Source organism: Aphelocoma coerulescens, chromosome 2 (genome assembly GCF_041296385.1).
Source record: "Aphelocoma coerulescens isolate FSJ_1873_10779 chromosome 2, UR_Acoe_1.0, whole genome shotgun sequence".
Classification (NCBI taxonomy): domain Eukaryota; kingdom Metazoa; phylum Chordata; class Aves; order Passeriformes; family Corvidae; genus Aphelocoma; species Aphelocoma coerulescens.
The window spans coordinates 121,049,861-121,076,284 of record NC_091015.1 but is presented as its reverse complement, the minus strand read 5'-3'; the positions used below and the strand labels follow the sequence as shown (position 1 = coordinate 121,076,284).

Here is a 26,424-nt window from a genome sequence, read left to right as displayed (position 1 = left end):
TGTGGGGTCTGAGCATGTGGATTCAAGCTCTAGTTGCTCTCCATGGTCTTTTCTATCATGACAGCTCTTACTGTGAGGTTCTTAGAGTAGAAAAACCAGACAGTGTTCCTTCATTGGAAAACAATCAGTCAACCATCCAAGGCCAGGCTGGTTGGAGCTCTGAGCAACCTGTTCAAGTGAAAGGTGTCCCTGCCCGTGGCAGCAGGGTTGGAACTGGAAGATCTTTAAGGTCACTTCCAACCCAAGCCATTCTATGGTTTTATGATCCCTCACAGAATGACATACTAAGAACCCTGATATAGGAAACTGCAGTGGATGGGTGGAAACAACATCCTTTGTGGCAAAGCCTGGAAACCTATTTTTTGGAATACAACTGCATAAGAAAATGAGTTTGACACTGGAGCACAGTCAAAAAGGTATTTTAACAGATTATGTGGCCTATCTTCCAGATGATCATAATATAAAGCACCGTAAAGCACCATACATAACTAGCAACATGAAAGAGAAGGCTGGTGATTTGTATGAGTTCAGATGAAACACCGATGGCCCTTACAGTGTGGGAACTGAGAGTTTTTACCACCAGATTTGGATCACATTGTGCTAGGATTTGAGAAAATGCACCTACTAAGACATAATTAACTGATCTTTGCTTGCCTATTGCAGATGAATAGGACTGTGTGATTTGCTCCATTCAGTTCCTTAAGAGTGCAGGAATCTGAAAAAAGTAGTGAAGCAGTTGGATAAAAGGAAAAAAAACTTTTCAAAGCAGTTGTATAGTGAGCTGTAAAACAAAATTGAAACAAACTACTCTTGTTGTTAGATACAGGATGAATGCCAAATAGGCATTGAAAATATGCACCATGTTCAGCTGGAAACCATCCAAACCGTGATATCAATATTGTGTTGATGTTACAACCAAATACACTGTCTGGCATGTTTCCATTATCTCAAATCTTCCATCGTTAAAGGAAAAATATGACAAATTGTTGCTTTCCCTTTTCCCAGTTATAGAAAGCACAGCCTTCTAGAAGAAAACCAGCAAACAAGGCTGCTTACTAATTCCATTAGTGAGGATCCTGGCAATTCAGTCTCATTTGAAAATATTTATCACTGCTGATGAGGCAGAGAGCAGGTAAAATTTCAAATTTTTAATTAATTTATATTGCAACATTTCATTGCCCTAAGTACAGTTACACAATGTTAGTCAATGCAGGATTTGGTCCAGGAATGGATTTGAGTTATACCTCCTTTTTACGCTCATCAGAATTAATGAATGAGAGCCCTCAGTCTTATTAAGACTAATGTTCCTTTGTCAGTCCAATTTTCTTTTTTTTCCTTTGGGGTTCCTTCTTGTTATGACTTTGTTAGGTGGAAACTGAATGGTCTATGTTAATCAGCACAAGACATTTGGCTACTCAAGCTTTCGTAAATGTTTAGTTTCCCAGGGTCCTTTGAACCTCCCGGGAACAGTTCTGCATCCTTATTAGAGCCTGACAATTAAAGGTCTGTTTTCATATCAAAAGTAATCACAAAAAATTAGCTAGGGAGACCTTGAAATGCTGTGAGAGTTTCAGTGTTTTGAGATGGCCAACTTTCCTTCATTTGCTTCAATCACTATCAACTTGGGTTTCTTTTTATGTTTCCTTCCGCCAGGGCAACTTATGAGTTGGCATTGTGACAACTGAGAAGGATTATGCAATACCATGAAGATGTGATTAATATATTTTAGGCCACTGTAATCATATTCAGTTGCATAATTATCACAGAGGTGCAACAATAAGCTAAACTGGGTTTTGAAGGCAATGCTATAAATGAGCACTTTTGGTTTATTGAATTCCTTGTTAGAAGGAGGAGGAAATGCTGTGCAGATCTGCAAGAGCTGTGTTGCTTACAGACTTCAGAAATTCTGATGATAATTTATAGGAAAAAATGTACGGTTCTACCCTAAATATTTTAATCTTTGTGTGCCAAGTTACAGGCTTTCACAGAAGATAATCTGTTAGTGTCACACCTTGTCTGTTATAAGCCTGAAAAACAAATCTGAGTGTTTCTTCCCCAGGCTCTGGTGCCATGGGAAATTGCTGCAGAAGTTCATCAAAAATGAGTGCTTTGATTTACTTATATTTCTGAGAATCTCTGCTGGTAGATCAGGACATCAGTAATCAAAGTGGGGTGCATCACAACTGAATAGGTTGCATATGTGTTTAAGTCTAGAAACATAAAGCAAAAGATGAAGCTGTTAACATTTCTGTCACAAACTGGAAAAACAAAACTAAATTGGTATTAGAGCACCAAATTCCCTCCTCACAATTGATTTTTTAGAAGTACCATTCCCACTTGAAGTTAAGTGAATATGGCTGTTTCAGAGCAAGGCTGAGGGCCCCCTTTGCCCCCTGAGATGTCCACACTATTCTCAGTCTGTTTGGAAACCCTCAGATACCTGGGAACAGAAAGACAGAACCAGAATTTCTGTTCATAGCCTGCCTAGCTGCCATGTCACAAATATTAGTAGAATTATCTGGAGACTTAAGGAAGCAAACTTTTTATTCCAAAGCTTTTATTTTGACACTGATGATGGTTGCTTGAAGTATATATAAATTTGGATTTGATTTTTGGAAGGAAAAAAAAATCCTTTGTTGCTAGGTCTTATAGCAGTCACGTCACATAAATTGGCAGTCTGTATATTTAAGGGATTTTTCTCTCTGATTAAACACAGTAGTAATGTCTTGCCTTTTGAAATGAAACCTTTGTTTTTTCATCTACATACTTAGGAAACAAACATGCTGTCAAAATCCTTAATGTATCTAACTATTTGAACATAAAAAACAGCATCAAGCTGTTATTTGTTCTGTTGGACTGTACTCATATTTCCAATCTGAATCTTTTGTACCTGGTGATCTTAATTATATTTGAGCTGGAAGTAGTTTAACATTAAGGGGAATTACAGCAGATTAATCTGTAAACCTGCACAAATATCACATTCCTTTGTATGGAGGTAAGCACAGGATAGAGTGCATAATTACATGTTGTTCTCTGTGTAGGCTGTGTGCACAAGGCTGAGGAGTCAGTGTTGCCATTCCTCGTGACAGCAGCAATTATGGCACGCTCTCGTGTCTTGCAGCTGTCAGTTACATTAGAAAACACACATTATTCCTCTCACTAAGGTAATCTTTTCATCACGGACAAGCAACCAAAAAAAAAAAAAAAAAAAAAAATTGAAAAAAACAACTTGCCCTGGAAACAGGAATTAGTGTACTAATTAGTGTATGAAAATACAGAGAAATCTTTTAAACTATGTTTGTTGTAATTGTTTTTTTCTAAAGTGATATAGCTTGCGGTCAACCCAAGAAGGCCATTTATCCCAACCAGTCAACTACCCATTACACTTTTTGCAACTAGAGAGACAAAAGAAAATCACTAAAAATTAAATGGGAGAGGTATGTTTCTCCAGTCCTGATGCAAAAACATCGCTGGAATCCAGTTGCAGCAGTTTAGCCTCAGTTAGCATGTTAGGAAAACACAGTGTCAGCAAACAAGAACCATAGTTTGTACTGGTAAATACAACTTTTGAATCACAAAGTATCAGTTAATTGTCTATGTTTAAGGCCTTTGGATTTGCTTGTGATTTTAAGGCTGCTCAGGTGTCACTATTGAGTCCATTTAGGAACAGTTTGCAAGATGACAGGTAGAAAAATGAAGTTTCAGAAGAAATATAGGAGAAGAGCAAGCCACACACAAGCAGTCTGATTTGCAGAAAGTATGCTCTGGGACTGCACTGGCTGCTTACTGGGCAGCTTCCATGTAAGTTTGCAGATGGTAGTAAATTTCCCAGTTAGTTTGATGTTATTGCATAAGCTGCTACCTCATTGCAGTGGCTCAGGAAAAACTGTCAAAAATTTTAAATTTAACATGTGTTAACATAGGTTTACCAGAAATAAAACTTCTTGCAAGTGTCAAGTGTAACCTGCATTTCATAAGACTGACACAGGTGTTGCCCGTAAGGCTGCCTGACATGTTCTGACAGTTCTGGTTTTGTCAGTGTCCCATTGCCTCATGAATTAGGAGCACTCTCTCCAGTGGCATTTCTTGAATCCAGCTGGTGAATGTTGATGGTCACCACAAATGATGACAAGGCACTGACACAGAAACATCCTCCCGAAATTGAGAGTGCCAAAAGTAAAACACAGATTAGAGGCTAGTCATTGTAAGAGAAACTGGGGATTTAAAAAAAAAAAAAAGGCAAACAAAAAAAACCCTGAAGCGGGACAGAAAAAATTCTGCCCACTTTCAATGTCCTTGTCTGGCCCTACTGTTAACTAGGTGGCTGGAAAATGAACCCCCTCTCAGTGTTGCAAGTCATGTTTGTTCATGTTTTTTCACTGCTTATTGGGATGTTTCTTTTAGACAGTAGTACAGTACACACCAGGACTTTGCAGGCTTCCCCATGCAATGGTGCCAATATATTCCACCCTAATTTGCAATGTGTCTGTTATTACAGACCTTGGTCCCTTCTGAGCACAAGTGCTGCCTATGCCAAATGCACATAGTTGTTCTGTGATGAGGACAAGGATCATCTAGCGAATAAATGGAGAACTCAGTATTCAATTTAGTGGTGACCTTGAATTTGATCTCTGTTCTATCCCTAACAGCCTAGTCAATCTCTGCCCTGTTTAACCCATGTCATCATTGCTGTCGTATCATACAGCCACTTCTGCAACTGCCTTCTCCTTGATACTGTCCATTTAAATCACCAAAAGAAAGAAGAGATAACAAGGAAAGAACTACCATAAATTCTTCTTCACCTTTTTCTTAGCAGTGTCAGGAATGGCTGCACAGGTCTTTCCCAGTCTTTCTGTTCTTTTTTTTTATATTTGTCTAAGGTAGAAACCACAAGTCTGATTGATAATGCAATTTGCATCTTGAGGCATCACTGGAAATACAATGGCATGAAAGGCTACTCTGGCAGAGCACACTTTTCCCTCAGGGCTGACTTTAGAAACTCATTGATGTCACTTCCTTCCTCAGTCAGCAAGTGAATTTTCACTAATTCTCAAGACCAGCTGTCCATGCTGTCAACAAAAAGTTATTAAAATTCCTTTAAAGTGAATCAAAATAGCCTAAAAACAAATGTAGTGGGAAACAGGAAAGCATCAGTATTCAAAGTCCACAAACCTTTGAGCAAAATAGTGTTGATCTAACCAGAGATTTCAAACACTCTGCTTTCCTAGCAACTTGTATATCATTAGAGAATGCTAAAAACACATACACCTTTAATCTTCTATTACCAACAATCTATTTGGCTAAAATATTTGTTACACGAATAAATCTTATTTCTCCTAAATATGAACTCGGTGAGCAAGGGAATACATTTTAAGTCCCCCCTAAATGATAGCTCCGTGGAGTTTTTTAAAAGCATAATTTTTATATTTAGCAAATAAAAACACAACACAAGCATGCAGGAAGTAATTACCATAAGAGACAATCTTATAATATAGCCTAAAGTAATTATCTTCATCTGAATAATCTATAATGCTTTCTTTGTAAAGAGTCTTAGGGATGGGTAGGGAGGATCATTTTCCTTTGAGTAGAGTCTTTATACTGTATTTTAACACTTTAAATATTTTCACCTCGTTCTAAAAATTCTGTTTGTGCCACACATATCAATATGGAAAAGTTTTGTTGAAATGGAGTATCATTTCCAGGGCTGGAGGTGGCAGCCACCTGAGCTAGGCAGGCTCCCCTGACAGTTAATAGTGATACTGACAGGTTGTAAGTCCTGTCCCATCATTATTATTTTTAAAAACCTTCGGGGTGCACGTAGCCTAGCTGGATAGGCAAGTGTGAAATTCCTGACTTTCCCCAATATGTGTGGACGGTCTCCAGTAGCAAACTGATACCAGCTGCCCTTTTGGCAACTAGTGCATGGGAGCAGTAAATGAGGCAAATTACTGTCCCTTTTGGTCGAAAAGGAAAGAACAGGTGTGAGGTGTCCTTGCTGTTAGAGTCCCAGACAGTGTAGAAAAGCAGTGTTTGGTCTAGGTTTTGATTTTATCTCCAGGTGCACACTGAAGGACGCTGCAGAAGAAGGCCAGAATAAGGAAACAAGACCATAATTCAACTTGCCACTTTGTGGATACTATCAGGATAGAATTTCTCCCTTGGGCCAGCTGGTACCAAGCCTCAGTCTTGACACAGGCATGTAATTTTATTTTAAGGTAGTGGCAGAAGTTGCTTTTCTCCTCCAGTGGTCAAATCCTGAGCTGGATGCTACCAGTCTCTTGGTCACCTAGTACATCTTGCAACATTAAGGGCTTAATACTACATATTAGAAATTTGTTTTCTCCCCTTCGAAGGTTGTAATTTCTTGTGGGGTTTCAGGTTGGATTGGCTATATAGCAAGATTGGCTGCCTATCTCAATCTTCTTTCTATCACATCTTTTTTTATAAGAGAGACTTATGTTTCTTTTATTTTAGATGTATTTCCATTTCAAACTACCAAGTAATTTTTAAATGTTAAATTCTGTTTCTTAATTATAGGTTTTGATTATTTTTTTTACTAATTCACTGTTTGCTGCTCTGCATGTCCCCTGTCATGTTCATTAAAATATGTACAAACCAATTATTTTCTTTCCCTTTCAGAGTCTGGAAAAAAGCTGCAACAAGAGACAATTAATCAGGTATTTAGAAACTTTCATACTTTTTGTTAACTTAATTTTTCATGCAGAAGAGTTGTGGCAAGTAAAAGGGAGAACTTCATGGGACACGCTAATACTAACGAAACAGGTGTGCTAAGGAGCACGTGTCAGACAACTGACTGACTCTGCAGATGTGTTGAATTCACAAAAGTAGCCATCATTTTGATTTAACACTCAGATCTGCCATTTAAGCAATTCAGTTCATCTACTTTCCAATGTGTTGGTGCTGAGGACAAAGCCCAGAGGTAATTTGTTCATTGGTATCAAATTTTGTGGCACATTATATTTTTTTTTCTTCTGTTTGCTAGCATTCATTTTAAAAGGCAGAAAGCTATTGATACAAATACCTGAAGAGCAGATGTAAGCAGTGTATTTCAGTGTTTCTTAGGTTATTTCTGCCATGGATTTTCATTGAGGCTACACTAAACTGTGACATTGCTTGCAGAGGCATTTTCCGCCTTGTCTTTATTACTGTATCAAGAGTAATTACTTAGGAAAAAACCTTTATATATTGTAATTTGTCATTTCTGCATCAGAAAAAGCATACAGAAACTAAACTGAAAAGATTTCTAACCAGAAAGAGAGGAGGAAACCCAGAGTTTGCTTTCCTCAATTGCATGTTCTTGTGGATTGAAAAGGTCCAACTCCACAGAAGCAGTGTGCTTGCTTGTCATTCTTTGGCTTCTTGTCCTCTTGTGGAATACTGTTATCCAGATGCCATAGAAATGGGCATCTGGATTGTTTGTGAGATTTATTTTGCAATGCTGCTTAAAAAGCAGTCATTAAAATATTTGCAGTCCAGCAATTACCCTCCCTTAAGCCATCTTCCTTCTAAGCCATATATCGAGGCATTGGCGTAATTACATCACTGTTACCTGCGAACTAATCACCAAGGTGAAGGACTAACCTGAGAGGGACTGAGCACCTAAAGCAGCCTGGTTTGGGTCTAACAGCAATTCCCCTGCCATGGCTGAGCATGGCACAGATGTCAGTGGGTCATTTTCAGTGCCTGAGCTAGCACTGCTCTTCACCAAGTAAACCCTTGCATGTCTGGACACTTATGGGAAGCCTGGTCCTGTGACACAATGTAATATTCAGAGTTGTTACAACTTTCTCATTATGCTGAGAAACTGATGGATAGATATTTATCATTCTCCAGAATATGGCACTGCATAACCAAAGGAAATCTTTCACTTTTTTAAATAACTATAGAAATATTTTGGAATTTAATGGAAGTTTTGTGCTTTGACTGAGAGTTTATATCCTAGAACAAGTCTAATTAACTTTTATAACCAAAACTGCCTTTTAAATTTAGCCAGAAATGTCTTGCAAATCCACTTTTGGGAGTTCTTGTTGGCCAGAAGGGGGGGCACTTGTATTTTTAAACCACAACTTGAGGCAACACTGGCAGCGTATGAATGGTTGATTGGAGACCTAATTCTGCACATTTTCTGTGTGACAAAATCAGCTCTGAGGATGCCATTACCCTTTTCTGAGGAAGACTGTATTTGCCTCATTTTCAAAAAGTGGATCATGTACTGTATTTTGTGTGCGCAGTCTTAGTCTTTTCCTGCATGCCACTGTCTTGCCTTCACTGAATAGCTCACCTGCTCTGTCTCTCTGCAGTTAACTTAAGAACTTCTAATTTTGAAGGAATATTGCCCTGTCTTGATATGCTGAGGGTATATATAAATAAAGCTGTAAAAAGTTGATTTGGAGACAAATAGTACACATTCCCATTTAAATGGATACTACTTAAGCTGGTGATGTTCCATTTAATATAGATTTCCTTTGGACTTCCAAGAACTGGAAGAGTGTTTCACAACAGAAATCAATTTCATTTCCAAGACTGTCATTTAGGGAGTGATTACAGAGGCACTTCATATTTGAATTGTACTTTTATTGCTTCAACAAAAAAAATTGTACTGGGGTTGATCCTGATGGAATATCTGTCATGGAAGGATTCTTTATTTTCAATACTGAACTTAAAATTTTAGAGGCAGGGTAAGATCCTATAGTTCCCTTTAAGTCAGTTCAGCAATGGGGAGTTAAACTGGCTGCCAGAAATTTAAGTGAGGGAGAAGTTCTCTGCAGAAGATGGATGATGTTACCACTTGACAGGAGCAGGAGTGCAAAGGGGCAAATAGCAGGAAATATCTTGTTGACAGGTGAGTGAAACAGAGAGGGGATGGAGAAATTATAAAGCTGCTGTCCCAGTGATCTCCTTCTGGGTATACCCCTGACTGTCTGTGTGCATCTGGGACCTCTGTAATCTTGAAGACCGCTGTAGCTTCTGTGTGGTTCCTAGCTCTTCTAAAGCCTAAGCAAAGTTTAGTGAAACATGCCATAGATAAAACACTAAGGTAGTATCTGATTCTAGAAACCTTCACTACAGTTACCATCTTCACTAGCTTTTGTTCCCTTTGATCATAAGACATTTGCTGGTTTTCCTCAAACACCTTCTTCTGTCATTTATGTATATAAATATGTATGTTCATTGAACAGCAGTGGTCATCTACCACCAGCAGTCAATCAGAAACAGCACACACTCTGCTTTTCAATACCTGTTTTTAACTACATTTGCCACCTCGAGGGTAAATCCTGGCACCAATGTACCGCCTGTTTACTGAGCATGTTGACCAATGCTGAGGAAAATGCAAGGAAACAAGAAGAAACCTTGTGTTTCTGTGTAACAGTCCTGGCAAAACAACACATTACAGACCACCAATCAAAATGTGTCTGGGGAAATCCTTTGTGTTTCATCCTTACCACTCAAATTTGTCTGTGTTGTGGTCTTAATGTATACTCCTACATATAGTTTTGTCCAGTGCCTCTGAATCTCTGAAGGACTGACAAGAATAGGTGTAATTGCATTTGGAAGTTGAAGTTGCTCGCACAGTCAGACTTTTGGGTTAAAATCCCAGCTGTGTTTGAGCTCAGACTTGAGCCTGTCCCTTCTGTAGTGAAGCTGTGGGTCAGGTTGGGAGACTGGTAAGAGTGTTCCACAATATCTGTCCCCCTGTTCTGTCACTGAGGAGCTTTTTTGTCAAGGCAGGCTCTCGTGAAGTGGCACATCCATCCCTCAGTCTTTTAAGATCTCTGTCAGGGAGCATTTCCCTTCCTGCACATGGGGTTGGGGAAGCAGGAAAGCAGAAAGGATAGTGATGAGGCAATGTACTTGCTAGAGCTGGGCTTGGACCATGGATAACTGCAGCTCTGACATACTGTCAGTACGTGTACACCTTGTGCCAAAGAAAAGAAGTCAAAGACAACTCAAACCTCTGTTAAATGACAAAATAAGTTTGTTGTTCAGACCACGATGAGGAATAGTTTATGACCTGAAGGTTGCTTCAGGCACATGGTGTAATAAATCTATCTTAATATGAGTGAAAACTTCACAGTTCAGACCAAACCCCTTGGTTGCCCTTGTGCACTGCTGTAGTTTACTGCAGTTCTCTCCTCTACCCCCTTCATCGTCTCAAATGACCTAGCTAAAAAAACTTCAGTCCGTTTATGCCAGCTTCCAAGTCCTGCCACTTTGAGGTTATCTGATAGGTATGTCCCTTGCTTCTGTTTTCCCAGTTTGGGGTCATATTCCTCGGCGTTATATACTTTATTCCCCCAAAATTAAGAGTTTGAAAATCTATGAGAGAGCTAATGCATTTAGCCCACTAAACAAACTGAACTACTGTTTCCCCCTCATGTGTTTTATAGAATCACATAATGGTTGAGGTTGGAAGGCATCTCTGGAGATCATCTTGTCTAACCCCCTTATTCACAGAGCAGGTTGCCCAGGATCACATCTGGCTGGATTTCAAGTACCTCCAAGAATAGTGATTCCTCTATTCCTGGATATTCCTGGATATTCCTGGATGCCTGCGCTTGATATTCACACAGTAGAAATGTATTTTGCTATATTTATATGGAATTCCTTGTGTTTCACTTAGTGCCCACTGCCTCTTGTCCTGTCACTGGAAACCTCTGAGAGGAATCTGGCACCATCTTTTTTATTCCCCCCACCTCCTCCCTCCCAGGTTATATACATTGATAAGATCTTTCCAAGCCTTCTCTCCTCCAAGCTAAACAGCACCAGCTCTTGGCCACTGCTTGAATGTCACATGCTCCTAATCTTTAAACACCTTGCTGCCCTATCAGTCCATTTATACACTGGACGCCTTCCAGTATGTCCATGTCTCCTGTACTGGGAAGTCCAGAACTGGACACAGCACTCCCAGTGTGTCTGTATCTCACCAGGGCTGAGCAAATGTGAAGGATCACCTCTCCTGATCTGCTGGAATTGCTCTGCCTAATGCAGCCCAGGAGGCTGTTGGCCTTTTTTTGCCACGAGAGCACATTGCTGGCTCACAGTCAGCTTCTTCTCCAGCACCCTCAGGTCCATTCCTACAAAGCTGCTTTCCCACTGTCCAGCCCCCAGCATGTACTGGTTCCTGGGGTTGTTCTTCCCCAGCTGCAGGACTTCGCATTCCATTTTGTCAGATCTCACGAAGTTCCTGTTTAACCATTTCTCAAGTCTAGCGAGGTCCTTGTGAACGGCAGCACAACCCTTTGGTGTATCAGCCACTCCTCCCAGTTTTGTATTGCCTGCAGACTTGGTGAGGGTATGTTCTGTCTCATCATCCAGGTCACTAATAAAGATGTGGGACACTTATGAACTCACCATCGACCTTGGGGCAGTAGTGGTTGGCCTCCAGCTACATTTTGTGCACAATGGTTTGAGCCTAAGCAGTTCATCCAGTTTTCAGTCCAACTCACTGAGCACTTACCTAACCTGTACTTCATGAGGGTGTTATGGGAGACAGTGACAAAAGCCTTAGGAAATTTGAGATAAACAAGATCCAGTACTCTCCCCTTACCACTGAGCCAGTCATCTCCTTGTACAGGGCTATCAGACTGGTCAGGCACAATTTCCCCTTCACAAATCCATGAAGCATGAGATCTAGCTGGAGGACAGTTGCCAGTGGAGTACCCCAGGGGCTACAGCTGAATAAAATACTGTTTAACTTCTTCATTACATACCAGGATGATGGGATGGAGTGCGCCCTCAGGAAGCTGTCACAGGATGTAAAACTGGGCTGTTTTTTGATTTTTGGTACAAACCATGATTTTGTTGACCTTCTTGGCCACCTGGGCACACACTGGCTCAAATCCAGCTGCTGTTTACCAGCACCCCCCGGTCCTTTTTCACTGGACAGCTTGCCAGCCACTCCTCTTTTCCCTGACCCACTATGTGGGTCACCTGGTCGTGTCCTGTAGGTTCTCACTTGTTCTCTTGTTTGAGGTAGACAGTTCTGAGCCCTGTCTGGTCGAATATAAGATCCTTCCTGCTCCCCCTACACATCTTGTTTATCAGTAAGCAGAAGCTGCAATTTTTAAAATTAATTTTTAATTTTTTATCTGATATATTATCAGACAAAAATCAGTCGGGAAAAAATGCTCAGTTTCTCCCTACACACAACATTTTCCTTCTTCCAAGCTGATAAGGGCTGCTTCTGATAACATTCTCTGCCCCCTTCAAGTTCAGATAACGTAACAGTCCTTCAATGATTGGTGAATAATATATAATACCAAGATGGTGAGTCTCAGAAAAATATGCAGGAAGAAATATTATTCAAATAAGTACAGCAGACACTTTTATATGAGAACCTTTTTAGTCCCTTCTGGAGGAAACCGTTTCTCAGGCTGTATAGACAGGAACATAAGTGCAGTGTCTGAAGACAAAAATATCTTAAATTTTATGAAGAATTATTCTTTTTGTGCAAAAAACCCCAAGCATTAGAATATGCAATAATTTGAATGCTCAACAGAAGTATTGAAAGAAATGGTGTGAAGTTTGAGCAATGAAGGGCAGCAAGGACTGGGAAGTTGGGCTGCAGTCCTGCTTATCAGATTTCTATGTCCTTTCTTGCTCTGTAAAATGGCAAGGTTTTTCTACCACTGTTAATCAGAAAATAGGAATCACAATATTCACATGGGCTAGGCAATTATTATCTTTCCTTGGTTCACAGACATGGAAAAATGAAGTGTGAAGGTCAAGGTACTTGCATGAAACCAAACACTGTGGCTCTGGCAGGTACACCTACCCTTAAACACAGCACTGCTCTTATCCCTGTGCTTCAAAGAGGGATGGTGCTTGAAGTAGTTAGAGTTTGGGTGGCACACTGATCAGCTGTGGCACTGCTTGCAGATTAATGCATACTGGGGGGATAGCCACACACAAACCTGCTACAGAATAAACTAGTGTATTTTCTTTTACCTGAGAAAGACATGACTTATCTCCCTTCAGTGAAATAGGGTCGGTCAGTGTGAGGATGGAGTGGACAGTGGATCATGCCCTTTGTCAATTCACAGCCATTTTTTTTTCCACAGTCATTTATGAATGCAATCAATTCTCAAGTATTAATATTTCTGTCTAGAAAAAAACACATGAATTTGTTTAAAAGTGTACAAATGTAGGCAAACATATTTGACGTATTTGCCAAACTGCAGTGTATTTATAGTCTATTTCTTTTTTATTTACCAATGAAGTCATCTAATTTGAATTAAATGCTAATTGTGATTGAAGAGAAAATGCTTTGAGACCTCTAGAGATCTTAGTGTCTCTTCCAAAGCAATTTGGGAGAAATTGAATTCTTCATGCCTGAATATACATTAATATTCTTCATCTGAACTTACTTTCATTTGAAACTTTTCTTATTATTTCTAAAAGAGCAAAATGTCTTGTTTATGCTGGAAGATAAGTGTGTTTACCTGCAGACAAGATAGAGATGGATTCTGTTTACCAGAAAAAAAATCCCTGTGAATCTCACCACAGCCACTAATGAGAGGAATTCTGCTTTCTAATTCTGCACACGGTTAGATTTCAGGCCTCTATTCTCAAAGCACTTGCTGGAAAAGGGGAGGGTTTCAGTCCAAGCATGCAGGGTTAACCTTCAGGATTAATGCCCAGCAGTTTGGTCCCCTTCCTGCAAAACATGTCCACTCATGCAGACAGGGAAATGGGGACAGGGTCTCTCCTGCACAGGCTCATGTTGATCAGCAAGGGCTGAGACATGGTCCCTAATGCCTTTGGATAAAAAATACTGGTGTCCTTTTTCTTTAGAGAGGAAAATAGATGTTGTCTGAAATATGAAATGTGCTCAAAAATTCCTGGCTTGAATTGTGAACATGCAAGAGGCATTATTTGTTTTCAAATACGTATTTAAAATGCACTTGAAAATCACAATTTTGGGAATTGCGTTTTTCAACAGCAGGAACTGTTTAGGTCATTGGATTTGCTTGTGTGCTTTAAGTTATGAAAAAGTAGGCACATTAACATTACTTAAAGAATTAAAATAAGAGATCAATATGTAATATACAGAGATTACCCGAAACTCTCACCTTCAGATTTAAGCTCCCTGTATACATAAGGTAAACCTACTAGTCAGTCCTATGCTTAATAAAATGAGTATTGAATGTTTAGTTTGAGTCCATTTTGAATTTCAGGTTGGTTAAGTTGCTTTGCTGTGAGATTGTTCTGTGTAGAAATGTGAGTGAGTGTCAGTGAAGATTTCTGGCCACTGTCAACTAACTCGGGTTTTACTAATACAGAGGACTGAGGTCAGAATTAAACAGTTTGAACATACTGGTTTACCTGTACCCAAAACAAGTGTTGCTGCATAGGAAGGAGGTTGGGCTAAATATGGCCAAGTGTTAAGAGGTCTGTGACCTGAAAATTGCCTTTAATTAACAGTGCATCTTAGCTGCACATCTAGAGACATGCACTCCATGCAAACTGGCTGCAGACTCTGCCCGAACACAAGCTGTCTGGGCTGCAGCGGCCCTGTGCTTATTTTCAAGTCTGTAAATTATAGTGCAAAGAACCAGCACCATAAAACTGTTACCAGAAAGCAAGACAAGCAGCACTGCACTATCCTGTAGCCAATTTATTATTGCTATCAATTGACCTTCACTATTACTTATTTATTTGTAATAATGGAGTGGAGTGCTTTTTTTATTTGCTATACTTGGTTGCAGTTGTGTTGGTGAATCTTCAATCTGTCATGCAAACCTAGTTACTTAGTTTCTGATAATAAGAGCATCTTTATTGGTACTTTTTCTATTAATTATGCCTTGATCTTTTTTATCCCTCCCATTCAAAGCATGCTTTGGAAAAACCAAATGCTTTGACTGTGAAGGTGGAAACAGGAGAGAGTTCCAGATTTGAACAGGAATTGGCAAGTAAATTAGAGCTTAATTTCCTTCATCCAAGTCGCTGACCATGTGAATCAGCTCGTGGAAGTGGCTCATGCAGACTGTCTTGCCTCATTAGCATGGCTTTGTGCTTTCTGCAGATGAAGACAGGGCAGGGAGAGGAGGGGAGCCTGGTGCAAAGCCAGGAGCCAGGTATCTATAAGGTCTCAGCCAAAGACTGAAATGGATTTCTCCTGTCCCCTTATGAAGTGGGGATGGTACTATTCTGTACTCCTGATCATTTTACTGTTTGTCTTACCCCACTGGGCCTCTCCACTTTCTCCACTGCTTGTGGGCCTGGGTTGTTCTCCTCCAAAACCATCTCTGGATTGGTACTCTCCATTCGAATTTTTCCACACCAATCACTGACACTTGGTCACACCATAAAAAAAGAAAAAACAACTCTCTTTCCCTCTGCCCGTTCCTTCTTCACTCTCTTGGTCTGTATTCTTGCCATGACTCCAAGTCACCATGCAATGAGATGCTGGACTTTCTGCTAACAGATTCTAGGGGCAATAGTCACTGATTCACAAAGTTGTGTTTTGAAAAGCAGTTTTTAAAATTACTGGTATCTGTTAATTAAAATTTACCTGCAGTAATTTTTTTTCTTACTATGATCAGTTATTCTATATTGTGTCTGGCTCAGAGTTCACAAGGATCTCCTTTGAACCTAACTGTAATTCATCTACAAACTATGAAGTCTCCCTCTTAGTCTCTGCTGGAAGTTCTGAGTATTTTGTATACTCTTTTATTTCTTTCTTCTTTTTTTTTTCCCTCAACTTGTTTAGTAATCTTTGAGATGCTTGGTACAAGTACATGTGGTTTAGGGATACATATCTCATGGGAAAATGTGGTTTCTGTGACAGTAAGGTCTTGCCTCTGGCTTTTGAGGAATGTAGCATCAGTGATATGCCCTGAATAAATTAGATAAGCCAAAAATTCATGACTCCACTGGGAGGTGAGGGGTTAGTGGTGCCTATTATCTTTGGAGTAGCTGTTTCAAGCACAAGTGATGAATCAAGAGGTTTATCTCCTCTGCACAGAAGGTGAAGCACCTCATCAGCAAATATTTTCTGTCACTTGTGGCCAGCCTGGATAGTCTCTCCATTGGGAGATCCTGTGGGAGTTTGTTTAGCTCACTAACATTATACTAAACAGCTGCTATGATATCAGAGAGTTCTTAGCATATTTACATGTAAGCTCAGTAGTAGAGGAGTCTGGCCATTCTGAATTATGTTTTCCAAATAGTCTTCTAGCACAAAAGAAGTTAGGATAATCTCTCCTTTTGGCAGGCTTAAGAAAACTTGCACATACAAGTACAGCTCCACGTGTTTGTACAGCTAAAGTGAGGTAGCAACAGATGCAGGCTTCACTAGCTTGCTGAAAACAGGAATCATGCAAACTTTTCTTCATATTTAAACTGCATACCTAGTCTGAGCTATCTGCCATAATCATGGTCCTCTGATTAAGAGATTCTTCTAAGTGTGACCAATTATCACAGAATCATTGAACAGTTTGAGTTGGAAGGGACCTTTCAAAGGTCACTTACTCCAATCTCCCTGCAATGAGCAGAAACATCTTGAACTAGATCAGGTTGCTCAGAGCCCCATCCAGCCATTATGTGAAAAAGTTTTAGAAGGCTCACAGATACCTACCATCAAAGTAAGAGGATGTTTGTTTTATAGCCCTCCAGTATTCAGGCTGCCTTCAACTAAAAACCTAACTTAAGAGACTCATCTCCATGTGCTGCCTGATCATTACAGAGTCAGAGTGTGAACTGGAAAATGAACTTTGTCTCTAATGACTCTTTGTCAGTTTTCTACAGAGACATCCTAGGTAAACAGGTAAGTTGGCAGCAGAGAAAAGCACAAGAAGACAGAATATTTCTTTCCTTTACTGTTCTTTGTGCTACATTTTCTGTTGGGCTTATTTAATTTTATTATTCTTGTTAGTAAAATTGGATATCCAGCACTAAGGCGTTTAGGAAACACAGCACTGTCTGCACTGCAGGCCGTTAAATCTTTGTAAATCAGCCCTGGAATATCAGCCTTTCCAATACATCATTATCTTTTTGCATGGTGAGTTGCTCTAATTGCAAACTGCCTAGATGACATCCCTCCCATGCATTGTAAAATCACCACAAAGCATAATTGGATGAGTCTTAGCCATTCTTGGCAGTAGTCAATCTCTTCTACCCCAGTGGCTTGTGGCGATCTTAAAGAAAAAGACAGCTTCAATGTGTATAAAAGAAGGTATTGGCTACTTATTTTTACGGTGAGGAGAAATCCTTTTGTGGATGGGGAGGAGCAGGGCATCTCCAGCAATAAAAATGCCAAAAAAAAAAAAAAAAAAAAAAAAAAGCCAAAAAAAAAAAAATCCATGTACTCATTAATGACTCTAAAACGTCTTTTGTTTCAACAGCTTCAAGAGTAGCCAAACACCACACAACTATTCTATTAAATTCCATTTATTCCTCGAATTTAAACTAATTTTCGTATCTGTCTTCAGTTCCAGCCTATCTAAACTGAAGCAGAGGCAATGTGCATACTCTTCTGAATTGTGCTCATGGCCAATTCTTAGCTTCCTCTCAAATGTGTTCATGCAAACGGAGGACAGGGATCTCTGCACAATTACTGGCAAAGGTGCAACACTTCACTGGATTTTAATTCTCAGATAAAATGTACACACCTGCTGCACAGGTTGTCAGCATGTCTCAAGCACAGCCTTACATCTTTCCAAGGTAACCATGGAGTTCATCTCCCACGTCAGGCAGCTGGTTCCCAAACTTAGCATCTCTTTGGAAAGCCATAAATGGACATTCCTGTCCTTGGACACTTGGCTCAAAGACTGTGGTAAGGGCTGTTTGCGTGGGAAGATCTGGATCCAGAGTTAGTGTCTGATATTACCTGCATGCTGCCTGTTGGTGGTGGATGTTCAGGTGTTTTCCAAAACAACAGTGCTCAGCAGCATGTGGGATGGAAATATTAGGAATGTTAGGAATGTAGATATGATGGACATGGGTTTTTTCAAAAAGCGTTTATTGCTTTTGCAAGTTTTTTGTTTACTGGTTCCCACTGTGAAAAAAGAGAAAAAAAAAAAGATATAGAGGTATTCAGATCTTTAAAGTGTCATAAAATGAACATTGAAAAATCACTGGCACCAAGAGGAAGCCAAAGAAGGTGCCTCACTTTATGTAAGACTGGTGTCATAAAACATTTAAATCCTTTCAGAGTGTGTGGCTTTCAGCTCTCTCATGCAGATAGATGTCAGAATAGCAGTCAGCTTTGCTTAAGGAACAGGGCACTATCTATTAAACAATTTCTCTTAAGTTTTCTAAGAAAACTTTATAGTTAAACATTTCTCACCGAAAATAAAGCTTGATTCATCTTTTCATTCATCTCACCTGTATTAGATACTAACCTAGTTACTCAGGCAAGTGTATAGAAAGGTTTGATCTCTCTCTTTTTCTTTCTTTTTCTTTTTTTCTTTCTTTCTTTCTTTCTTTTTCTCTTTCTTTCTTTCTTTCTTTCTTTCTTTCTTTCTTTCTTTCTTTCTTTCTTTCTTTCTTCTTTTTCTTTCTTTCTTTCTTTTCTCTCTCTTTCTCTCTTTTTGTCTCTCCCTCCTCTCTTTCTGTCTCTCTCTTTCTTTCTCTCTTTCTCATTCATTCATTCATTCATTCATTCATTCATTCAATTTTTTTTAAGCTAGAAAACTCCATGACAATGCACCAGCCGTTTATGCCTTTGGAAAATATCACTATCCACTCCCATTCTTAGCCAGACCAAGTTACAGCCAGCATTCACTGCATGGAGACTATATCCCCCATGGAGACTATAAAAACATGTTAGCCAATAGTGGGATAAGTGTCTCAAAGAGAAGGGGAGATGGAAAACAGAAGCAACTTATAATCTTTTACATATTTAGATAATTTCTTGGTCCTCAGATCTTCCTGTATTGCTGCTTTTTCCCCTAGAGTTTTTGGGGTTTTGTTTAGGGGTTTTTGTTTGGTTTATGGAGGGAGGGGTGTGCTTGTAGGGTTTTTGGTTTGGTTTTGGTTTGGGGACTTTTTTTCCTTTTGCTTTCTGTTTGGGCCTTTTTTCCTAATAGATTCTTACATCTTTTGCCTCATCTCACTAGGAAAGAGCCCCTTTCAGTTGACTCCAGCTATGCATATGTTGTTCCTTTATGGTGTTATTGAGATTTCTCTGAATAGTTCTGTCCATCCTTCTCTGAAGATTTTAATTCCACAAAAAATATTTCAGTAGGGATTCCTACAGTTGCATTCACAGTTTCTGCAACTAAAATACAATCCTCCTCTGGTACAATCTTGGGTTACCCCCTCAGGCTGGTCCTAGATCCCAGGCAGACTCTTTGAAATGGAACAAAATCAAGACCACGCACATCTTTCGGTCTGTCCTTTTCCCTCCTGTTCTAGTGGAACAAGGGCATCTTCCACTAGTTCAGGACAGCTTGAGAAGGCTGAACTTTCCTCTGAAGTGTAGGGCTCATTTTAGTGGCTTTAGTTTGAAATTCAGATGGTTTAAGCTTCTTTGCACAGAAATAAACTGCTAAATTCAGCTGACATACCTTAGGAAATCATGAGGTACTTCCCTCTCCTGAGTTTTCTCTGCATTGGGGAACACCAGTACAGTCATGTATCACTGGAGACTGTCTTCTAAATTTTCAAATTCCCCAGAGCCTCACTGACAACATTACAATCTTTAGTTACTTTAGCATTGTTATAATTTTATTCCTGCTTCTGTTGAGCCTTGTATTGTGTAGTTGGTTTCTGAGTATCCCATATTTTTCATTTCACCTTTTTAAGTTCCTATTTTCCCTTTTAAGGTAAAAACATTTAAATTATTTGTAAGTCTGTGGTTCTGCAGTAGCAGTTGTAAGAATGGCTCTTTGCCATTCACTGTGATGCTGAAACTCCCATTAGGCTCATAGTCATACCCTGGTTTAGTACTAGCACTGCTTTCTGACTTAGCTCCTGAATTATTTCCACCCTAGGGCAGAAGGGACAAATCTCTAGACATGTGTGTTTCATTTGTTTTAAAGAATAAAATATTTGACAGAAATAATTTTTTTAAATTATATTAGAAATATGGTTTGACCACATCAAATCAAATGAATTCAAGTATCCTTTTGCATCTCTAAAAACACCAACATGCCTTCTCTCTCCCAGAAACACAAGTCCTGCATGACTCTCTTCTTTTATTTGTTTTCACCAATACAAAAATCAGTGTGGTGAATAAAAACCTGCTTGTCAGTGGCTTGCAGCAGTACAGAAAAGCCTGATCCCCTGGGTTTGTTTTTGTTATGGGAAATTATTACACTGCAACATATGCTAACTTTTCTTGGAACTGCTTGTTTTTTCATAGGCTTTATTTCAAACTGGAATTCATTACCAATGTGTTCCATTCATTACCATTTCTTACATTACTCCTCTGAATTTTTAACAGCTTTATTTGATTCAGCCTATGAACTTTCCCATCCCCCCCAAATCCACACTTATGATTTGCCAGTCCACAAATCAACTTTCCAGTAAATGTTTAATCAGTTTATGGCAGAAAAGCCTTTTTATGTAGATTTCCAAAAAAGTTAGACTTATGGAAGCAGTCAGGCAGTCTGTGCTTGTCTGTCCATCTAACCATTTGTCTGTTTGTTACTTGTAAGAAGATGTTTAAAAATCTGTCGATCAGCATCTTCCCTCTCCAGACGTATAATGAAAATAAGCAGCTGTGGAGGTGTCCCAATGCAGCAGGTTTGCCTACTAACAGGAGAAAAAACTACAAGCCTTAGCAGACACATGAGAACCCACTCAGAAATGAGCGAGCAGAAATACCCAAACTGCAAGAAACTCTTCAGTCAGCTTACCTGATACAAGACCCTGAATAATTTGGTGTCAAAACACAGATGCAAGCTTTGCTGTTCCTGCAGTTCATGGATTGCACAGTGGCTGGGGACTTACAAAGAAATGTTTGGGAGGAAAGTCTCATCTTTTCACATTCTTTGCAGGGTCACTAGTTGATGTTTAGTTAGTTGGTATCATTAATGTTGATGTTTAAATAAGTCAGATGGAATAGGCTCCAAAGGCATCTAATTTTCCTTATCAGCTGTGAAAGCAGCTCAGGTGCAGGCATCTGTGTCACAGGCACCTGTATGTGCATTCAGTCCAGTGCATCCACTTCCATCATCTCTCTGTAGGTGGACATGAGTAGGACCTTTTTGGAGAAACAATTTTGTCTGTCACTACACCCTGCTCAAACCAACTAAAGTCAACTGTTTAAAAGCCCTTTGTTTGTCCCCTACCACCACTGGGGGACAAGGGCTGCTCCAAGTCACAGTGGTGGGAGTAGATCCAACACCTGTCACTGTGATTGTGCCAGTGCAGTCCAGAGAATGAGCGTGCAACTCCACCAGTGCCAGTGCTGTCACAGGGGAAAATGTGTTCAGTAGAGAAAAGCACCTGGCACCCCTACCAGGACTATCAGCCCCCCTGCGTGAACCATTTTTTATTTCCTAAGAGGTGTGACTTGAGCTATTTATTTTTGTAGGAAGACCTACTGTGTGCTAACAGGTAATCTTCAGAAACACGTATTTCAGTAATTAGCCCAGCTTGTTCCTAAATTAGGTGTATTGATCAAGTGGTTGAAAAAGGACTTTGTAGAACCAGATGTGGCTTGGTTACGAGCACACCCCACCATCCTTGCTGCTGCTGCAGCATGAGTGGGCTGGGCTGGACTGTCACTGCACTCTAAGTTCTGAACCTTTCCATGTTTGCAGGACTTCTCACTCCAGCCTCCGGGGATGCCAAGGAAAGCAGCGTGGAGGAGAAGCGCTCCTGTGGGCTTCAGTAGCCGTGAGATGGCTGTCTCAAGCAGCAGGCACTGGCAGGGCAGGGCTGACCCTTTCCGTGTGGTGGCTGCCTCCTCAGGGAGCCGACTGCCTCAGCAGCAGAAGACGAGCGAGTCCCCTCTCAGCTGGTTCAGAGGGGTGTATCTACCTCCTGCTCTCCACCCATTAAACAAGACATTCATCAAGGGTGACGAGTGGCAGGACATAGACAGCACCCAGGAAAAGCGCAGGGCCTTCCTGCAGGACTTCTGCAAGACATACAACAGCACAAAGAAGCTGCAAACCCACCTGGTGCACCTGGTGTCAAGAATTTATGTGGAGGACAGGCACAAGGTCCTGTACTGCGAAGTGCCGAAAGCAGGCTGCTCCAACTGGAAAAGGGTCCTCATGGTGCTCAGTGGACTCGCTGCTTCAGCAAACAACATCTCCCATGATGATGTGCACTATGGAAAGCATCTAAGAAAACTGGACAGTTATGACCTTAAAGGGATATATACACGCTTGAACATGTACACCAAGTTTATATTTGTACGGGATCCTATGGAAAGACTGGTATCTGCCTTCAGGGATAAGTTTGAACATCCAAACAGCTATTACCATCCAGTATTTGGGAAGGCAATAATTAAGAAGTATAGACAGAATGCAGATGAAGAAGCATTGAAAACAGGATCAGGAGTTAAGTTCAAGGAGTTTATCCAATATTTGTTAGATTCCCATCGACCAGTAGGAATGGACATTCACTGGGAGCAAGTCAGTAAGCTCTGCTATCCCTGCCTTATCAACTATGATTTTATAGGAAGGTTTGAAACCCTGGAAGAAGATGCCAATTACTTTTTGCAGCTGGTAGGTGCTCCAGCCCATCTGAAGTTTCCTAAATTCAAAGACAGACATTCCTCTGATGAGAGAACAAGTGCAGAAGTAGTGAGGCAATATTTAAAGGAATTGTCTAAGGAGGAGAGACAGCTGACCTATGACTTCTATCACTTGGATTACTTAATGTTCAATTATACATCACCACTTGTATAGCACCAGAATAGCTTCAAGCTCCTATTAGATATTTATCATTCTGGGATTCAAAACAACTACTTTGATATTAGCCCTGAAAGGAAACGAAGTTACTGCTAAGTAGAGTTGTCTTGACTCAGTGGGGATTTTATAAGCTAGAGTGATATCAATTGATACTAAATTATGGAGAATGCAAAGAAAAAAAGTCCTGTAAACAGCATAAATTGTACTAAAATGCCTGGAAAAGTGGCTTTTACCATTATGGATTATACCATGGAAGCAGTAGCTCAGCTAGCTGTTCCATTAGCTTACCTAATGTTCTTTTAATGGTTTAAGAAAAAACATTCAGAGTGGCATGATCCTTTTTTTGGTGTCTTTGCTTTAGAAATTGGTTTTGAAAAACTTTTGAATGTATTTTTACTTTCTGTCACTTATTAATAAAGAATCATGGGCTAATTTTCTAAAATGTTTATGGTGTTCTCAGTTGTAAGGCTTGGTTTTTTGATTACTATTAGACTGAAGCCAATTTTAGACCTGATTTTTTTATTGAAGGATGCTCTTGAATACAAATGCATCAAACTAAAAATAACACAGCAGCTCCATTGATGAGTAAATTTGGGTAAGCCTGGGAAGGACCAGTCCACTATCTCATTTTGATTGATGCACTGGAGTTGACAAGTATGACCCTCTTTTCAGAGAGCTGCTGCATTCAACAAAATTAAGATTTTAATGTACAGTGGATGCATCATTACATGTGATACATGCGTCCAGTGGTCCCAATATTCGTGGTAGTCTTGATTTTTGGTGAAATGGACAAAGTTTCAGCATGGTAGGTCTGGGATATTCTAAGGTCTGTACTGAGAAGCAACTGCAATGAAACTGCTGTGGTCATTCTCATACTGCTGGGATCCAATTACCAGCCCAGATCCCAGAAATCTGCTGCAGAGAAGGTGTGTGTGCCCATTGCCTTCCAAACTATAAACTGGTTCTGCTCCCAGAACTTCCTGAAGTCACCTGTGTTTTGCTGTCCTGCCTGCCTTGCCAGCAGTCACCAAGCCCCAGGAGTGAGGTGGGTGCTGCAGTTTTATGTGCTGTAAGGTGCACTGGTGATTTGTCCTAGAGGAAGATGTGTCCAGAATCCCACAGTCCTGGTTATAAAAGGAAAAGGTGCCTTCTACCCTTCCCTTTCCTCTCCTCCCACAAGTGCTGCCTGACCAACACATGCAGTTATTCCTGCAACCTGTCTTGCCCAATGGGTGGCCAGTGTGTCCCAGGAGGGGGAGAAATCTCTGCAAAATCATATGATCATGGAAAAAACCCTCTTAGATCACCGAGTCCAACCATTCACCTAACACTACCAAGTCCACCACTAGACTAAATCCGTAAAATGGACAGGGAAAAATCTCTGTGCCCTTCCACAATAAAGATGTCACCTACACCTTACTTTCTGGAATGGTTTGGGGTGATGCCTTTTCCTGGTCTTAAAATCAAGAGTCATACATGGTTAGAAGGGGAAAAGGGATTTTACCTTGGTATTTATTTTAAGGATCCTTAGGTGTACACGTCCAGGTCATATGCATCACCCTGCTGAGTCTGTCTCTCTCTCTCCCCAACACTGGGTATAACATTATAGGTTTTATTAATTAGCATATCTATCAAAGGTTCCCCAATGAGAGGCTCAAGTGAGCCCTCCTCCCCAAGGAGCCTTCCCCTGGATGGTTCTATCTTAGTTTACAGAATGTGTTCTGGAGAGGACCTTGGGGTCTGGGGCACACTGATCTCTAGCTATGAAGCTTCTAAAATGTTTAGATCTCTAGCTATGAAGCTTCTAAAATGTTTAGTCTCTTAGCTTAACAAACAAGTCCAAGAATGCAAAAAGCACTAGGAATACAGAAGTTGTAAAAAGGTATAACGGGTATAAAAGAAAAGGCAAAAATCTTCATGGCATCAGGGGCATCTTGCTCCAGTGTCTTGATATAGCAAGTTGTAGAGTGAGGAAACATCCTGATGGGAAAGTGATGCAAGTAAAATATCCTTTTCCTCTGTTCCCAACCACTGGTCACGACTAGTGCTATTATTGTTGTCTTTTCCTTCATCTCAGGCAAATGTACAGATTCAGTCCTTCCCCAGGAGTCATTGTGGGTCCCAACTGAAAGGCCAGATCATTTCCTAGGTATCCTCTCTGCTTGATTCTCCCTCATTTTTCTCCTCAGAAGAGGAAAAAAAGCCACCTCCAGTCTCTGTGGTGCCAGAGTGTAAACAAACAGGCTCTGCACATCTCTCCTTGTGGCAGGACAAGCCACTCCAAGGGGAAAAGGTAACAGCACACTGGGCAGCCCAAGTCAGAGGTTGTGCTGTCTGTGGCTAGCAGCACCCATAGCTTAAACCATCCTGTTCCCTGGGGCCATGGAGCAAAGAGGAGAAGGAAAAAGCCATCCATCAGCATGAGGTGTGGGGAGATGCACGTGCTAGCACCAATGAGAGGTTGCAAGGATGCCTTGGACAGGTACACCTGCACACAGTTGTTTGTGTGAGCTGTTGCTGTGCCTGGATGGACCTACAGGTGTAGGCACCAGCCGTGTTAGGGAGGGGATATCTGACGCTTTAACTGCCTCCACGCATGCTTCTCCTCAGGTGAACAAAAATCACCCACTTTTAATACAGGATGGTGTTACTGAGTTCCCATTTGTCTTTACCCCTCAGGATTTTTTTTTTTATTTAATTTGACCATGCACTTCCATGGCTGTTGCTCTCAAGTGTGACTATGCATCAGGACATCAAAGAACAGCTCCTGAAAGTTTTGGGTTTGTACCATGCAACCTTCTAACTCATGTGAAAACTTCCTCAGATTTAACCTTGGTTTGACCCCTAGATTCTCTACTCTTTTAAGTATTGAATTCAACCTCAAATCCTGAGTGAATCTCTCTTGCCTTATAGGAAGACCATTGAATGTAATAAATTTAAATTTTAAAAAATGTCCACCAACCTTTGGGTGTCTATATATTTTCTTTGTCTTGTCTGTTGTGGATGCGTGTTAATTAATTGCTAATTTAGAGACAAAAAAATGGCACACTAGTGGTACTAGCATTTTCAAAAAAGCACATGAGGAAAGAAATGCAACTTGCTAATAAAGAATAGAGGCCAATTTATATATGAGTTTGGTATGAATACTTTTATTCAGAAAAATAAATTAATATTAGTAAATGACAAAGTCTCTGAAGAACTTGAGCTTCACACTGAGCTCATTTGAGTAGCAAACTTTCTGCCTTTCTGATCAGAGAATGACAGATTGGGGGGGCAGCTATAATTGAAAAAGCTACACAGTCTCATAAGATTTCATCTACTAGCTGGTCTTAGATAAAGCTATTGTTTGAGTCAAGAAGGGGCTTGCAAGAAATTATTAGCAAATGTTTGGTTTCTGCAAATGATAGGGAAAATGACATTGATTTGGATACATCCATGGACATGGACATCAGGTCCCTAGATTGTCATTCTAAAAATCTGGTATGGTTTGCATTTGTGATTTAACAGGGGAGGACACTAGTTAAGGTCTTAAAAGCATATATGTGCACAGAGGTGTAATTGTTTTAGCTGCACTGTTGTTCTATGGCTC

At 40.3% G+C, this 26,424-nt stretch overlaps 1 protein-coding gene across 3 annotated transcripts in view; it reads left to right on the top strand.

Annotated features, from left to right (window-relative positions):
• The window catches only part of CHST9 (carbohydrate sulfotransferase 9), an 88,362-nt gene extending 65,081 nt beyond the window's left edge, over nucleotides 1-23,281 (top strand). For 2 of the 3 annotated variants that reach the window (XM_069004654.1, XM_069004657.1), the window contains 2 exons: nucleotides 6,640-6,677; nucleotides 21,735-23,281. In XM_069004654.1, coding sequence (XP_068860755.1) covers nucleotides 6,640-6,677; nucleotides 21,735-22,832 — 1,136 coding nt within the window. In that variant the 3' untranslated portion in view covers nucleotides 22,833-23,281. Of the gene's footprint in view, nucleotides 1-1,032; nucleotides 1,133-6,639; nucleotides 6,678-21,734 lie in introns of those variants that run through there. The other variant, XM_069004658.1, reaches the window with a different exon arrangement.
• The last annotated feature ends 3,143 nt before the right edge of the window (nucleotides 23,282-26,424 follow it).